This window comes from Poecilia formosa, unplaced genomic scaffold (assembly GCF_000485575.1).
Source record: "Poecilia formosa unplaced genomic scaffold, Poecilia_formosa-5.1.2 Scaffold33, whole genome shotgun sequence".
NCBI lineage: Eukaryota > Metazoa > Chordata > Actinopteri > Cyprinodontiformes > Poeciliidae > Poecilia > Poecilia formosa.
In genome coordinates, this window is record NW_006799972.1 from 295,848 (window position 1) to 312,480 (window position 16,633).

The window sequence follows — 16,633 nt, forward strand, 5'->3', positions numbered from 1 at the left end:
TAGCAACAATATATTAAGAAACTTGTGCAGTCATAACTGCTTAAAAATAAAAAGCAGGTGATCACACCAGCAATTTATAATCTTTAATAATTACTGATTAATTAAAGAATTAATCAGTAATTATCAATGTGAACTGATATGAAACTAGTTAAGTTTTTCAGCCGTATCATACCACATACACTCATTGATTTATCATCTAAAGTAAATCTTAGTGCACCAAAATCTGCTCTTTTTTTCTGTATTAAAACTTGGCTAAATATAAAAAGTGATTTTAAATGAACATCCTGTTTTTATTGCCGAGAATATAAAAAAATACTTTTTTCCGTTTTCTTCAATCAAGCCCAAAATAATCAGCAAACTGGATTCCTTACATTTTAAAAAAGAAAATCTGGAAAAACCAGTTGAAGTTTTGGATTTATGATCCTGTTTCTACAAAAAAAAAGTCTGAGCACTTTATTTGTTTACTTAAAATAGTTCATGTTTAGTTTATTGTGGACTTGTTAAAAAATCACAACAATATTTTTGGTGATTTTAGTTTTAAAAATGATATTTTTTCTGGCCTGCGAGTAATATTGAGGTGATGACTTTGGTCCACTCGACAAAACGTTTGGTCATCCTCATCCATCTCTTAGGATCTAGGGTTGATATTTATATCCTCACAATTGCATAAATATATTTAAGTATTTCAGTGTAGAAATTGGTGCCAAAAATTAAGAAATTTGAGACTAGAAGAGACATCTCTAAGAACTAGTTGTGCACCAGTTAAATCAGCTACGATTTCCTGAACTTTGGGAGATCAAAAAAATGGAAATTGGACAAATTTGGAATCGGCACGCCAGGTTTTTTAGCTTTTTAGTGATTGGCCAGAAAACTGCAGTCGGTGCACTCTAGTAAAAACCCTTAGTTGAGAGTTGAATGAACACGTATAACTTTGCTCTAAGATCAGTTTATGATGTGTGCCTTTATGTTTCCAGGTTATCCAGGTACCACAGGGCAGATTCAAGGTGCTTGCTCCAGAGTTAACCAAAACCGGGCCTTACCCTGTGGCTCTCATACCAGGACAGTTCCAAGATTACTACAAAAGGTGCATTTATCTCAAAAGAGCAACATCCATGTTCTTTTTTTATTTGCTTACCTTAAGGTGAACATGACACCCTAGCCATCCTAATATTTTCTTGTTTTATCATCTTTTCCCTGCTGATGTATCGTCGTTTTCTTCATGTCAGGTACTCGCCCAACGAGTTGCGCTATTTGCCGTTGAACACCGCTCTGTATGAGCCTCCACTGGATCCAGAGCTTCCTGCTCCAGACTCAGAGCCCGACTCGGACGATGCAGACGAGGCCAAGGACGACAAGAACAACAAGAACTCATCAGTAAGGCGACAGCTTGTTGACGGAGACGAAGAAATGACTGATCTCTGCTGATGTGGCTAAAACAGGGTGTCTGTGCTGTCTGTAAAAAGTATCTAATATTCATTTATTTATTTTGAATGGACAATAAACAGAAAAAAATAAGACAAATAGTCACATCAATTTACAGGTAAGTTTATACAATTTTTAAGAAAATATTACACCAGAAGTATTCCCACATCAAATGACGCTTAAATCTCATGTTCTCATCATTGAATGTAAAATTATTTACACATTATTAATATCAACAACAGCATTTTTGACCTTTCAGACAACCGTCCTATACAGCATATTTTCCAATCAGTTCATTTTTGGACAGATTTTTTAAAGCTGGTTTATATTTGTACTTTGTTTGAGCTCATCATTTAATTCATTTCATAAACAAAAATTATTTCTGCTTGTTCTCATACATTGTGTTTGACGGTTTTGACTTCTCTTTCTCAGTTTTTTTCTTTTATTTATAACCCAGCAGCTTCTGCCCCTATACATTAAATAAAATATAATCAATAACCCTAAACAAACTGTTTAACTGCTCCCACTAGCAGCAGGTAAACAGCAACAGAAAAAAAGGGGGAGGAGCCTCAGTCACCAGTTGCTATGGTAACCACCAACTGCCAAAAGCAGCGCAACAGAACTTAAAGCACCAATAAATATCTGGAGAAACGATACAAAATAAATTAAAATAATTTTGACAAATTTCACATCTATGCTATTGCATACTTACATATGTGTGATTTTTCTATTGTACATTTCTGTTGCAATACTTAAATTCAATTCGTAATGATCTTAAAAGGTCTTAAGTTTGAGTTGCACATCATCAAAAAAACGCAGCTCGCTCACTATGGGTGCACCAATTTATCGGCGCAGATTTCCTTAATTTTGTAGGAACGGTGATTGGTCGATACTTACACATGAAGCCAATTTTATCTGCTTCAACAAAGGTCTAAAAATCAACCGCTGCCTCTTCTGTGAGAGAGGTTTGACTGATTGGCCCACCAGATCATGTCTGAATGCTTGGAGTTAACAATAGTCTACCACTGTTACCAACTCAGTGACTTTCCTGCTATATTTAGTGACATTTCAGACAGAAAACATAGAAAAGGCCAGAAAACTGCAGTTGCTGCATCCCTACTTGGCAGCAGTTCTGTGCTATCTTTATGCCAAGTCAAACCTTTTCTTTCATAAAGGATAACTTTCTGGCTTGTTTTCTTAAATTTGCTACCACCTCTGTTTCTCCCATAGGACAGCTCTTCAGGAAACGCCTCGGACGTGGAGAGCCAGGAGGGCGGAGGAGGACATCGTCATAAGTCCAAAGCCAAAGACAGGACGTCAACGCCGGGAAAAGACCAGCGCCACTCCCACAAAGCCACTCCAGGGTACAAGGTAGAGGACAAATCCACCTGAAAACTCTTCTCCAACAACAGCAGCAGCACTTTCTGCCCCCTCTCCTCTTTCTACTGTCACCACCTCCTTACTCCATCCATTCCTGACCCCCTACCTAGCTCTCTTCAGCATCTACAGTTGGTCAGCCTGCCTCCCAGCTGGAATGACCCCGCCTCACACACACAGTCACACTTCAGGGGGTTCTGACCTTTGACTTTTTTGGGTTTTATGATTGCCTCATGGACCCCCCTCCAAACCCTGATCCCCCACCCTTTTTTTTTTTTTTTTACTCCCAACTGTGAGCAATAAGAACATTTTAAAGGAACAGTTCACCTTTCTTTTTCACTGCACTTTTACTTTTTTCTTCAGTGAAGACAAATTTGAACTTTTTGTTTTTCTTCTGATTGCCCTTAATATACCTCTTATCTGTCCTCACTTGTCAAAAAAAAGTTCTAAGACAAGTATGTGGATTTTTTGGCTGCTAATTTTCTCTTCTTGGAAAAGAAACTTTGTTAAAGATATAAAGAAAAAATAAGCCGCATACATTTTGTGGTGGTTTTATAAAGTATATCACTGTAGATAATATTATCATCTGTCTCTGAAGTGTGCCATGCACACTAATCCTTACTGATTACACGAAACCCCGACTAACACGACCGGCAGGCTTATTATTATTATTATCCCATATTTGGTAAAATCACATTCAATAAATCAGTGATGACTGATTGGTTCCATGTTCAGTTATTGATTGATGCCAAGAAAAAGTGAGAATTTCTACTTAACAAAAGCAACAAATCTGACTTCAGAAAAGTGCAGATCCGTGTTTTTTATGGACACAAGTTGATTTGCCAACTTGGTTCTTGCATTACATAGAAGTCTGTTAATGATTTGCATGTTCCGATAAAGTGAAAAAATACATTTACAGTGTTATTACAAATGCAGTTCAGTGATCAGAAATGCACGTCGACATTGGCAAATGTCTCCCCAAACACAAACTGCCACTGGAAACAAGATGTTTAACGTAAATTGTTGCTATATTGATGTGTTTGTGTAGGAAAACAAGCCAAATATAATCCAGACATCTGTCTCCCTGTGTTATGATCTTCTGCAGAAATTGTATAGATCAGAGGAAAGATCACATGATACGAGTTTAAATCTTTTCCTTTTATTCATCTTTAGACCAAACTTAGAACTGCAAAAACACAAAATCTTACTTTTGTTCTAGTTTCTAGTGCAAATATCTCAGTGCACTTGAAATAAGACAAAACCAACTTGGAAGTAACTTTCAAGCAAAATATAAGAGCTTGTTTTAACTCAGTAATTCCTTTATTTATAAAATAGCTCTACTTCCACTGGTGCCGTTACCTAGCAACCCCAGCCAAGCCTAGCCCGTCTCCTAGCAACACAGTTCTAGTTCCACTGGCAGATTATTTCACTTGTAACAAGACATTTTTTTGTTACAATATTTTTTCAACTGGTAGTTTTTTATTTTTTTCAAAATTAAGAAATGATTTACTTAAAACAAACTTTTATATCTTGCTGAAAAGTAACTTATAAGTTAGTTTTGTTTTATTTCAAGATATTTGTACTAAAAAACTAGACCAAAACGACTTGGTAAGATTTTGTGTTTTTGCGGTGTAGCTAGTCCTGGTTTAGCCTTGGAAAATCTTCCACCTGATCCATTTTAACTCTGCCAAAGCTTTTAACTTGAGGAGTCCAAAAAGACAAAACGACTCCAGTGCAGTTTTAATTAAGTGATCCGTAAATATTTCCTCAAATCTCCAGTCTGCAGCGTCCCAGTCCTCAATGTTCACCCGGAGAAGCCGATGGCGTAAATAGGAGCTTCATTTAATCGTGTTGAAAAACAGATGGTGCAAACTCAGCCTGAATTATAAGTTACAATGTTTCCCCATAAGGTCAAATAATCACCTTAAGCTGGATAACAGCAAAAAACAGCAATATGGGGTAAAAAAAATTTTATTTTTGAAAGACATATTTTAAGTCGATTTTCATTGTTAATCTAATAAGCCATAAAAGTCGTACTAGTCGGAGTTGCGTTTAACTGCATTAGCAACATAGCACACTTTCTTTCTAGACTGTTAATGAGTGTGAGTCAGTGGTTCGGTTTGGACGTTATCTGTCCTCTTGAAGTGTTTTCAGACCGTTTTCACACTGTCGCTGAGCTGAGCTGCAGTTGCTGACTGACGGAGCCAAAAATGTGCTTCTCTTCCCCCCCACCCCAACTCCCACAAATGCAACATCTTTGGTCGACCTTAGGTGACATGTTCCCTTGCAGGTCACTGTTTTGTTTTTTAAGATTAAAACAAAAGAGAACATGTAAAATGTGTGGATAAATCAGCGCTTAGGTGAGTATAAAGGACCTGAATGCGTCCATTTGACTCAAGCTCAGCTTTGTAGTGTGGGGATGGTCGTTTTCTGGCTGGTTGTTACGGCGTTCAGCGAGTCAAAGTTTCTCAAAGTAAGGTCACTACAACACGATCCATGTCCTCTTGAAGGGAGGTAGATGTAATAGTAGTATTATTTCTATATTTTAAGACTATATAGTGTTTTAAGAAGTAAATATATTTAGATTTTTTGTAACTCTGGTAGCGTTGACAAACGTAAAAGCAGGTGGAGTTGGGTTATACCAGAAACATGTTCCTGTTGGAGAGTTTAAAGTAGATTTAAATAACATCTCAAAATTGACTTTATTATTATTATTATTTTTCTGCTAGCAGTGTGCAGCAATACGTGGGGGATGGGCTGCATACAACCAGAGAAAACTGGGCAGTTTTAAAGCCTTTGTTTACCTTGTTGTTGATCTCTCCCTGCTAATGAGAGGAACTGGTTAAATAACTCTACAGCCGTTTTGTATAGATGTGAATTTAAATGTCTAAATTACATCATAACTTTTCAACCAGCTGTGACACCAGCAGTATATAAATGTTTCTATATAACCAGTACAACTGTTCACTTGTTTGCCTCTGCAGCTGCATGTTAGAGCAACGTGGCTCTATCTAGAAAAATGACAGTTAAAAAAAGAAGAAAAAAAAAGCATTTAGCGTTTTGAGAAAGTTGGTATTATTTCTTACGTGTGCATGATATGCAATATTTCCTGTTCAAATCCAGTGAATTTAGAATAAAGGATATTTACACGAGCTGGATGCAGTTTCATGGATTGCTCCTTTTCCAGTTTCACTGCAAAACATCTGCAGACAGTTTGGGTCAAACGGAGAATAGTCTGGATTTATTTTTATAATCATGAAGGATAGATTCATAAATGCTTTATGAACTACAGCTCTGAGGAAAAACAACTACGAGTCCACTGCACTGGGGCTCATTGAAAACCTCCTGGTTATTCCACCAAACATCGGTTTCTGAACTGAGTTAAAACATTAGTTTTGTTGTTTCTAAATTAATCTAAAATTGTTTTCTTTACATTATTTGAGGTCTGAAAGCCCTGCGTCTGTTTTATTTTGACCTTTTCTCATTTATTTTCTGCAACTAAATAATACATTTTTATTTCAGAGACATGTTGTCAGTAGTTCATAGAATAAAAGAACAACATTAATTTTACTCAAACATAAACCTATAAAAACTAAAACCAGAGAAACTGATCATTTTAAGAGGTCTCTTAACTTTTTTCAGAGCTGTGTAAAAAGGTTTTTTATCATCTCTAGACTAATCCAGATAGACTAACTTAATAAACTTAATCACTTAAAATGAGAATAAGCAGAAAAATGTTTATTTATTTAATTTGGGATTATTTTTGAATTTGAAAGATATTTAGCTTTTCTGTCTAATTCAAATTCATTTTTATTGTTTCAAGTTTTTGGTTTTTATCTTTACCAAGTCTTACACTTTTTTCCCCAGTTTTTTATTTTTATTAAATCTAATCAGTTTATATTTTTCAGATTAATGCCACATAATTTGTTGGTACAAATTATGCCTCGCAAAACCGTGAATCTTTCCACATTTTATTACATTTAAACAAAAAAAGAAACCACATCACACATACATGTGATGTGCATTATTATGCATTAATATTTTCAAATTAATGCATAATTGTGAAAATATATTAACTAATGCTCTATTTTGTTGTCCTTTTCACTGTTATTTATTAATATCTTATAAATTCCCAATAAAATACTTTTAAGGTTTATGGCAATGTGACAAAAGGTGGAAAAGTTCACGCCGTTTTTCTTTTGCAAAACAGTTTATAGTTTATGTTGTTTCACAATCCTCCATATTTGGAGTTTATTGTAACTTTTTAAATAGTAATTTAACAACAAAGTGGTTTTAAATGATCTGTTAGCTGAAACTGTGCAGCAGGTTTCTTAGCGTTTCTTTTCTCAGAGTTTTAGTTTCTCCCTGGACAGTTTTGTTTAATTTATCTTTATCTTTAAAAAGATATCTTTATTACATTAAAACAAAAAAGAAACCACATCACACATACATGTGATGTGCATTATTATGCATTAATATTTTCAAATTATTTATTTTTGAGTGTTTTAAATGTTCTAACATTTCAAGAATATTTCATGCAGGTGATTTATCTAAAAGCTTTTTGAAAGTTGTCATTTTGGTACTGAAATACTTTTGTTTTACAGCAAACTGTGCTTTCCCTTTTAGGTGCAAATCTTTTAGAAATCTCACCCAGTTTTGTCAACAAACTGCTTATTATTCATTTTAAATCGTTTCAGATAAGTTCCTTGTTTGTGTTTTGTGAGAATAGAAGCCTTTAATTTGCTACGATAATTGAAGTTTTTGGGTTAAATTACTTGCGTGCATCAACATATTGTTAAAAAATCTAAATATAAAGAAAAAGTCCACTTTGTTTCTTATTTCAGTGGAGGAAGGCACTTTGCTGGTTTGGTTGTTGTGTCTGTATAACAACGTTTATAGTAAATTATGTTGATTTGATTTCTGAAAAAAGGTGGAAAGCTTCTTGCTACCTGTGAGATTATTGATTAATAAGTTTTGTTTTTTCTGTTCTCTAAAAACTAGGCTGCAAGTTTTACCTGAACTTTTTCTTTTAGCATTTATGACAAAGATAAATTGTACATCTGTAATTATCACTGATCATTTCTATATTACAACCAAATGGAAATATTGATGTAGTCAGACAGGAGTTTTTGTGTTGATATGGATATTTTATTGAATTAATTGAGTCCTAAAATGAAATTTCAAACTGACTGTTTTAATGCAGCAGGTTATTATATTTTAGAGTAGAAAAAAAAAAAAAAAAAACCCAAAGTATTTATTTTTTTTCTTCTTCTGCTTTATATCCATGACTACAAAATTCAAATGTTTGATTGGTTTTATAGCGTTATTCTGCCCTTGCAGCCTAAGGTCATTCCAAATGCTATTTGTGGCATTTGCCAGAAGGGTAAAGAGGCCAACAGGAGAGGCAGGCCGGAGGCTCTCATTCACTGCTCCCAGTGTGATAACAGCGGTGAGTCTGTAAGCTGACATTTAACGCCACATTTCCTGCTCTGTGTCATTATTCTGTTCTGCCGTGACTCTGAAATTATTAGTTTTACGTGTTTATTTAGAATAGTCTATGTGTTATTGTTCTAAAATCTAATTTGCTTCAATTCTTTTTCTATTTTTAGTAGTGAACCTTGCATGATACGAGGCTATCGTTGACATTTGTTAAGACATTTTTGCTCAGCGGGAATCTTGACTAAAGAGTTGAAGGATATTTTGTATTACAATAAAAAGGAGACCTAAAAAGGAGACCTATTATACAAAATTCATATTTTGCATGTTTTTATATTTCCATTTGTATCTAAACTGCTTCTAAAACCAGATCAAGTGTTTCATAAAAAAAAAAAAATAAAAAAAAAAAAAAAACTCCCAGTGTTTTTTGGTATAAGTTTATTTGTTTGGTTTTGGAAAATGAGACGTTTAAAAAACCCGCCAGAGTCATAAACAACAGACATTGTGTCGTTACCTAGCAAGCCCTAGCTCAGTCCATCACCTAGCAATCCACACTGAGCTCCAGCATGTTTTGTCAGCTGGTTTTACCGATGTACAATGGCTGCTGGAAAAGACAAGTGCTTTGTTGTTGACTTACCATCCAAAAACCATTTTCTGCATTCTTGTTGGTTGTGCAGGAGGCTCCACTTCTGCTTTTCAAAGATGTACAGTTGTTTAACCGCACATCTGATTGCAGCCATTTTAACGAATTAAGACAACATTTAATTTCCCTTTGGGGTCCATAGTGTTTTTGAATTAGAATTGAATTTGAATTTTAACGTGTGAATGTAAACGTTGAGGATTAAAGTTTGTGGCCAGCAGGAGCTGATTTTGGATTTAAAGTGACAAGAGGCCATAAAGCATCTCAATCTGGAAGGACAATGAGACTAAAATCTCGTTATCTAAATAACAAACAAATAAATAAATAAATGAATGTATGGGCCATAGACCTGTCCTAACCAGTTCCAGGAACTATAATATGTCACCTTTAAAACAACAGAGCTGCACCTTTAACTAGATGTACAAGGCTCTGTTCACACACGTGTGTTTTCTGTTCTGTGTTTTTGTCCTCCACCGTTGTGCCCTGCGTACTCATCTGTGTGTCTGTGAACCTCAGGCCATCCATCCTGCCTGGACATGAGCGAGGAGCTGGTGAGCGTGATCCAGACGTACCGCTGGCAGTGCATGGAGTGTAAGACGTGCACCGTGTGCCGCCAGCCGCACCATGAGGACGAGATGATGTTCTGTGACAAGTGTGACCGCGGCTACCACACCTTCTGCGTGGGCATGGATGAAATACCCACAGGTGAGGAGAAACGGCTTTGGGTTCAGCCATGTTTTGTTTTTCTTCATCTGCTTAATTTGATTATCTTCGATATTTTTGTTGTGCGAAATAAAATGGCTGCGTCAGATTAAATATAAATGTTTCTAAATAACCAGTAGAGCTGTTCAGTGGTTTGCCTCTGCAGCTGCAGGTTAGAGCAACATGGCTCTATTTAGAAAAATGACAGGTTAAAAAAAAAGCATTTAGCGTGTTGAGGAAGTAGATATTATTTCTTACATGTGCATGACATGCAATATTTCCTGTTCAAATCCAGGGAATTGAGAGTAAAGGATTTTTAGACGAGCTGAATTTCTCCTTTTCCAGATTCACTGCAAAGATTTCCAGATAGTTTGGGTTAGACAGAGAATAGTCTGAGCGCTAATTGGGATGTATTTTCATAATTATTAAGAATTGATTCATAAAACGATTTTTTAATTATCACTAAAAAACCTCAACACTTGAAATGAGAATAAGAGGAAAATGTTTATTGAAAGATATTTAGATTTTCTTTCAGACCTTTGGTCGCTGTGTGACCTGAATGCAGAATTGTTGCAGAGTCTTTAAAAAACAATTTAATTCAGGAATGGCAGAGGTTGAATATTTTAATCCATAAAGTGTAATAAATTTAAAGTTTAGAATAAAAAACCCTTTCTGTTCAAGGTTTCCCTCAGAAAACCTGCCTGGTGGTTGTGGCGCTCAGCAGTCATTCATCCAGCGACCTGTCATGTTTATGAGTTAAAAAATGTTTAAATTTGACAGGAAATTTGAAAATATCTCTTGATAATTATGTGTTATTGAAAGATTAATACCTGAACACCAACTGTAAAATCTTAAAAAAATGCAAACATTTTAAAAAGACTTAAACAAGTAATACTAAGCCTGGTGGGGGCACAAATAAAGCCTGGTGGCCCACCAGGCTTATAAAACTCTGGGGGAAACCCTGGTGTTGATCAGATTGTGAGGAGAAACCCAACAGTTTCCCCTCACAAAAGTTCAAAATATTCATCTCCTGATAAACTTTTGTTGATTTGGATGCACATAAATGTGGTTTTCCCTCCAACATTTATCTGCATATTGAATGTTTCATAATTTCCTCCACTTTCTCTAAGACTTTAGGTTCAGCTAAATTGAACAAAGAGGTTTTATGTTTTTCCATAAAATTTAAACAAGCTGGTGACTCGTCTCAAAGTTTTTTGATGATTCCTTAGGAATTTTACCGAATACCACATTTTTCATGTTATCTATCATTCTCTTTAACCATTTTTTGTTTGTTTTTTGTCTTTATTTGTGCTCAACAATTCATCCTGTCTTCTCAGGTCTTTGGGTGTGTGAGGTTTGTGACAAAGACTTCACAACACCCAAAAAGAAAGGAGTAAAAACACAGAAGAAGTCTAAATCGGCTCAGAAATGACCAACGTAAAAATTAAGTTAATTTGTCCACAAATTCCCTGTCAACATTTCTGGAAAATGTAAATTGTTTTGTCTTTTTCTTAAATAAAGCTTTGTTTGGGCATTGTGTTCTTTAAAATGCTGTATTTACTTAAGAAAAGCAGAATAAAAATTAAGTGAGCTGGGGTTAGGGTAGCGAAGAGCTTGGTTTATTTTTTACAAAACCTTTAATTAATTTCTATGACTGGAAAGTTAAATGGTTCCCAGTGAACTGTGCTTTTTCCCTCTATGCATTTCTGTTGTTATACACTGTTGCAATAAAAAAAAATCTGGTGCTGAAACTCATTTAAACTCACTCAATGCAGGGTTTTAAAGGACTTCCTGGTGTCATTCAAATTTTAAATATTACTTTTAGTGTTTTACGTCTTATCTGTGGTTTGTGTTTTTAATGAGAAAGCAGTCTGGGTCAATATTTTTTAAATAAGTGGTGCTATTCTTCCTGTGTGTTTACGGACACTGGAGTTTTTAAGTTTTATTTTAACTATATTTCAGATTTAAGTTTCTCCAACTTTCACTGTTCTCAGAATCGTAAGATGCATCTGTAACCACTAGTAATTACACTAAAGGTAATTACTCTAACATTTGTTTACATTGACTTGATGATTTTGGAATCAGCCTAAATGTAGTATCTTGATTTTTTTATTATTATTTTATGTTTGCATTATATTGTCCTGTAAACTGGTTGTTAAATAGTTATTTGTTGCCTCTGCCACAGTGAATTAATTGTATTTTTTTCATTTTTATTGTTTTTTGTTTTTTTTTTACAATAAAAGCCACTTTAAAGGGCTAATTGTTCCCTTTTCATGTGTATCATGTTGGAAACATTATAATCTCTCTCTGCTAATTATACTGCTTTAATACTAATAGGTTTTTCTCGTAAATTATTCAAATCTCACATTTTTGTGTTTTTGTTTTTCCAATACAAGATGGCTGACGAGATTCTTTGACTGTGTTAAATGTTCTGGGTTTGAAGGGAATTTAACATAACAAAATGTTATATTAATAAATGGTAACTGTTTATGTTTAGAAAATAAACATTGATGTTCAATAATAAGGTAAAAGTGGCCAATAATTGCTAAATAATAACACATTGAGAGGTTGGGATTTAAATACCTTAAACTATTTTATTTTTCGCTTACTTGTCCCATAGTCTTGTTTTGAATTTATGAGAAGTTAATCTGAACTATAAGCTTATATGCTATAGATTTGTTTAAACTGATCTGCATAATGTTTAAGTTTGATCACCAGGTAAGTTATAAAATGGTAGGAAATATATAAACTTTTCTACATCGTTGGTCTCTTTAATTAGCAGGTGCTCACACAAAAGTAACAATGTGGCCATAAATTAATTTTTTATTATCTTGTGTTTACTTGGTCTTTTAATTTTCCACAATCCACAGATATTTGGCTAAAATTGAAAATACCTGCCCACTGTCACGATGTCGAGTCATTTTTTAAAATTGACGTTAAGCTATCGTGTTTATTTTTTCAATTTGTACTAAATCTAAGATGCAAAATTAATTAAAATCTCAAAATTAAAGTTTTTGAAATTCACAAGTATCTCTGCTCTGATTTTGCTCATCAATAAAATGAGTAGTGTTAATGTCACACTGTTATTTTCAATGAATAAGAAGAGCAGAAGAGTCCCTTAAAAACAATGGTGATTACCTCCAAAAAATCAAGTGCTGTCATCATTTTACATCAAATAGTAGAAAGGGCTTGACCAGTGTGAAATATAATACGTATATTCATATTATGGAAGAAGTAGCACTGATGGTTTGTGTAAATTTTATGTATTAATAAAACTTTTTTAAAAACTTATAACGTGTTCATTATTGAGCTTAGGATACCAGAAAACTTCTGACAGATCTGGTAGCGCTAATGAAGTAATTGTGAAAAACAAAAGTGCGTAATGCAGTAGTAGCTGAATTGCATGTTGTACCTCAATCACCCTGTAGGGGCGCTGTTCAGCTGTGATCCTCACCAGAAGGGCGGTTGGTGAGTGCAGAGGAAGAGGCTGCCATACTGCAGTGATACAGCGAGTTTAGCCGAGGGAAGTTGAGTTTTCCCCCTTGCTTTGTTTCCGAGATGCTTTCAGCTCAAGGTTTTGGAGGCCCTGGGAAGATGAAGGAGTATCATTATGCCGGCGCAGTAGAGCACAAATTTTCACCTTACGCTTTCAACGGAGGGTCAGTGGAAATTTTCTGTTAATGTCAGCTTAGCCTTGAAGCTAGCTCATACTACTTATGCTATCCGGTTAATTTTAGCAAACCAGTTCTGTAGTTAATAAATCAACGTTTTTGTATAAACTTTACATTTGCGATGTTACACGATGTAGTAATGTATTTGATTCTTGATGTTGGGTCATAAAAAGAAAGAAAGGAGTAAACGCAACACTTTCAGTTTCGAATCTGTTCTATTAGCTTCCTTTAGCTAGGCTATAGTAGTTTGTGTTCACTCTGGATGTTTTGGGGATATTGGATCTAACCGGTTTCTTCTCATTTTCTCAGAACCGTACTAGCTGTTGCTGGAGAAGATTTTGCCATCGTAGCGTCAGACACCAGGCTTAGTGAAGGCTACTCCATCCACAGCCGCGACTCCCCGAAATGCTACAAGCTGTAAGTCATTCCTCTGATCGTGGATGTTATGAAGACTGACCGCAATAACAGAAGATGAGATTTAATATTCCGAGCAAGAATAAAGATGGGCTTAAATCCAACCAAATGCTTTTTCTCACGCTGCAGTACTGTCCTTTTAACGGTCATGGGTGAAAATGACTTAAAAGTTCAACATAATATTTTGTGGTCTTTATTGGAATAAAAATAAAAGTTATGACAACAAGCTTTTAAAACGCATCACATTATCTTTTTGGTGGTAAATGGACATGTATATTGCTAAATGTATATTTCATTTTTTATACTAACGATGTTAGTATGTAAATGACTAATTCCAGTCTTTCACATCCTTACAGGACAGACACAACTGTCATTGGCTGCAGTGGTTTCCATGGCGACTGTCTGACGCTGACAAAAATCATTGACGCCAGGCTAAAGGTGAGGTGATTTTGGTTTCACTGTGGTTTTAAATTACCCTGCTTTATAAACAATTTGTTCTGCGTGAACATGTCAACGTTGCATTTGCTTGAATTTACCAAATTCACGAAATGCTGAATGATACAATGGAGGGGAAAACAATCAGACACCTGTTTTGTTTTAGGCACCAAAGTTACACACATAAAATAAACTGGAAATATTGGATATTTTTAGTGTAAGTCATTCGTTTTTCCTTTTTGTGTGTTTATGGGTACTTTGCTACTTTGTGCAAGTGGAAATTACAATAAAGAAGGAATATGAAACATAATACCACAGTGATTCCATTATAAAACAGTATTTCTCCTCTTCTCAGATGTACAAACACTCAAACAACAAAACTATGACCAGTGGTGCCATCGCAGCCATGCTGTCCACCATCTTGTACAGCCGGAGGTTCTTCCCTTACTACGTCTACAACATCATTGGGGGTCTGGATGAAGAAGGTGGGCTCTTATCTACAAACGTTCAGGTGTTCTGAAGCCGGCATTCTTGTGAAGCCGGCTTCACAAGAATGAAGCCGGCTATGTTTACTGCAACATGCCTTTGTTGGTTGCTCTGAAGTATTTTATGTACTTCAGAGCAAGAATTGTATGAAATGGGTCAGCCTTCACATCTTGAAGCAAACAAAGCTCTGGCTAAGACGATTCATCTGAGTAATCGTTATTAAAATGATTTTCAACTAACAGACTCTATAAAAGCCCATTTGCTGAAATTACCACACACTGATGGCAGTAATTAAGCTGAAGCTGTACGAAACATGTATATATTAAATGTTAATGTCTTTTTCTTTTAGCTACAAATGATCAAACGTACACTAAAGAAATGCTGCATTGTTTCATTTTAGGCAATAAAATGTTTATCTTCTTATTGAAGCCATTAATTTGCATATTTTAATGTAATATTGTATGAAAAGTGATTCACTGAAGCTTTTTCTATCCGATTAATCGTCAGAATAGCTGATAGTTAATCAACTACTAAAACAATTGCAGCCCTGTTATTCTATAGTTATAAAAGTTTTTCCTTCATAATTTGTGGAATTTGGTCAGAAATTATTTCGACAGTATTTCACACCGTCCCTTTAACAGTTATTCTTCATTAAGTAGCGTCAATAAATACACAGATAATTTTTAAACTCTTCTAAAAACAACTCAGACTTATTCTCAAGTAGAAATATTTTGTGCTCCATTGTGTCTCCAGCAGTAATCAGGGTGTTTCTGTTTTATTAATGCATAAAGCTTGTCTTATGGTCTTTTTTTTTTTCTGTGTGCAACCTGGAATATGTGCAACGTAGGCAAAGGAGCGGTGTACAGCTTCGACCCGGTCGGCTCCTACCAGAGAGACACCTACAAGGCCGGAGGGTCGGCCAGCGCCATGCTGCAGCCGTTGCTAGACAACCAGGTCGACAAAAACACACACAGAGGATTTTATTCGTCCTCGACATGAACACAGTCTGACTCTTTCCAAAATGCTGCTTCACAGATCGGGTTCAAGAACATGGAGGGCGTGCAGCACCTCCCTTTGACTCAGGAGAAAGCCGTGCAGCTGGTCAAAGACGTCTTCATCTCGGCCGCAGAGAGAGACGTCTACACCGGAGACGCCCTTCGCGTCTGCGTCATCACGAAGGACGGCATCAACGAGCAGACGATACCGCTGAGGAAGGACTAGGGGGGACGCGGCGTTTCTGTCTGCCTTCAGTTTCCTCTCTGTCTTCAACTTTTACATAAATTGATCCGCAGGTTGATAAAGTTGCCATGTAGGTTTGGCTCCAAACTGGAGGGAGGATTTCTGTCAGTTCTTTGGTCCCAAATGTTCTGCTTACTTAGTTGTCGGCCTTATTTCGGATCAGCATTCCTGTTTTCCCTTCCTGGTTCTAGACTCTTCCTCTGGATGATTTCTTATGTTTTGGAAGGAAACATGCTCAGCTGTTCTTTTTACATTCTTAATAAATATCAACAGTTCAGGAACTCTCCTCGTCTGATGCTTGTTTTTGCACTCAAGATTCACTTCTGAATCTCTAAGAAATTACCAGAAACAGACAAGATGGAGATAAGAACCGGTTGTTAATATCAGCCCAGTTTTACTTATATAACAGATGCCACTTTGTTAAAATGTGACTTAATATCTGCTGATAACATAAAGTTAAATTCTATAGTTTTATCTTTATATAATTTTCTTAATAAAATCAATAAAGTTATGGATAACCCTGACTTACTATTGGGGCTAAACTTTCCATCGGCAGAGCTTTGCTTTCTAAGCAACGTGTAAACGGATTTGAAAAGAAAAAAGAAACCAAGGCGTCAAACGTCTGAATGTCACTGAAATTACCTTTTTTTCATGAGACTGTCTTGAGAATACACAGTATCTTCAGTCAGAGGCTTCTTCAGGTTTGCTGTAATACAGACTGCTACAGGAGATCTTTCCTCATTTATAACTCTAAAGAATCTGAATTAATGAGCTACAACATAATTTAATTTCCATTTGGGATCAATAAATT

At 35.5% G+C, this 16,633-nt stretch overlaps 2 protein-coding genes and 1 long non-coding RNA gene across 3 annotated transcripts in view; 2 read left to right on the forward strand and 1 right to left on the reverse strand.

The window, feature by feature from the left end:
• Nucleotides 1-11,833, forward strand: part of phf10 (PHD finger protein 10) — a 15,139-nt gene extending 3,306 nt beyond the window's left edge. Inside the window, exons 7-12 of the mRNA XM_007549768.2 lie at nt 975-1,084; nt 1,227-1,374; nt 2,653-2,793; nt 8,140-8,248; nt 9,392-9,580; nt 10,915-11,833. Of these exons, the coding sequence (XP_007549830.1) occupies nt 975-1,084; nt 1,227-1,374; nt 2,653-2,793; nt 8,140-8,248; nt 9,392-9,580; nt 10,915-11,009 (792 nt within the window). The 3' untranslated portion in view covers nt 11,010-11,833. The remainder of the gene's footprint in view (nt 1-974; nt 1,085-1,226; nt 1,375-2,652; nt 2,794-8,139; nt 8,249-9,391; nt 9,581-10,914) is intronic.
• On the reverse strand, nt 11,494-12,921 carry LOC107835965 (uncharacterized). Its single transcript, XR_001661809.1, has 2 exons — nt 12,264-12,921; nt 11,494-12,230 (listed from the first exon to the last, which is right to left on the reverse strand). It is a non-coding gene; the product is annotated as an uncharacterized LOC107835965 (long non-coding RNA).
• A 121-nt stretch (nt 12,922-13,042) lies between these two features.
• Nucleotides 13,043-16,103, forward strand: psmb1 (proteasome 20S subunit beta 1). The gene is made up of 6 exons (XM_007549769.2): nt 13,043-13,236; nt 13,558-13,665; nt 14,019-14,100; nt 14,453-14,582; nt 15,431-15,537; nt 15,619-16,103. The coding sequence occupies exons 1-6, from the start codon at nt 13,136-13,138 to the stop codon at nt 15,802-15,804; spliced, it is 714 nt and encodes a 237-aa protein (XP_007549831.1). The 5' UTR covers nt 13,043-13,135; the 3' UTR covers nt 15,805-16,103.
• Nucleotides 16,104-16,633: the final 530 nt, after the last annotated feature.

Bases quoted from the DNA above. Each gene is read 5' to 3' on its own strand.
- psmb1 (XM_007549769.2), top strand. From the start codon at position 13,136: ATGCTTTCAGCTCAAGGTTTTGGAGGCCCTGGGAAGATGAAGGAGTAT. The intron at 14,101-14,452 runs GTGAGGTGATTT...TCCTCTTCTCAG, and splicing joins TCATTGACGCCAGGCTAAAG to ATGTACAAACACTCAAACAA. The intron at 15,538-15,618 runs GTCGACAAAAAC...GCTGCTTCACAG, and splicing joins AGCCGTTGCTAGACAACCAG to ATCGGGTTCAAGAACATGGA.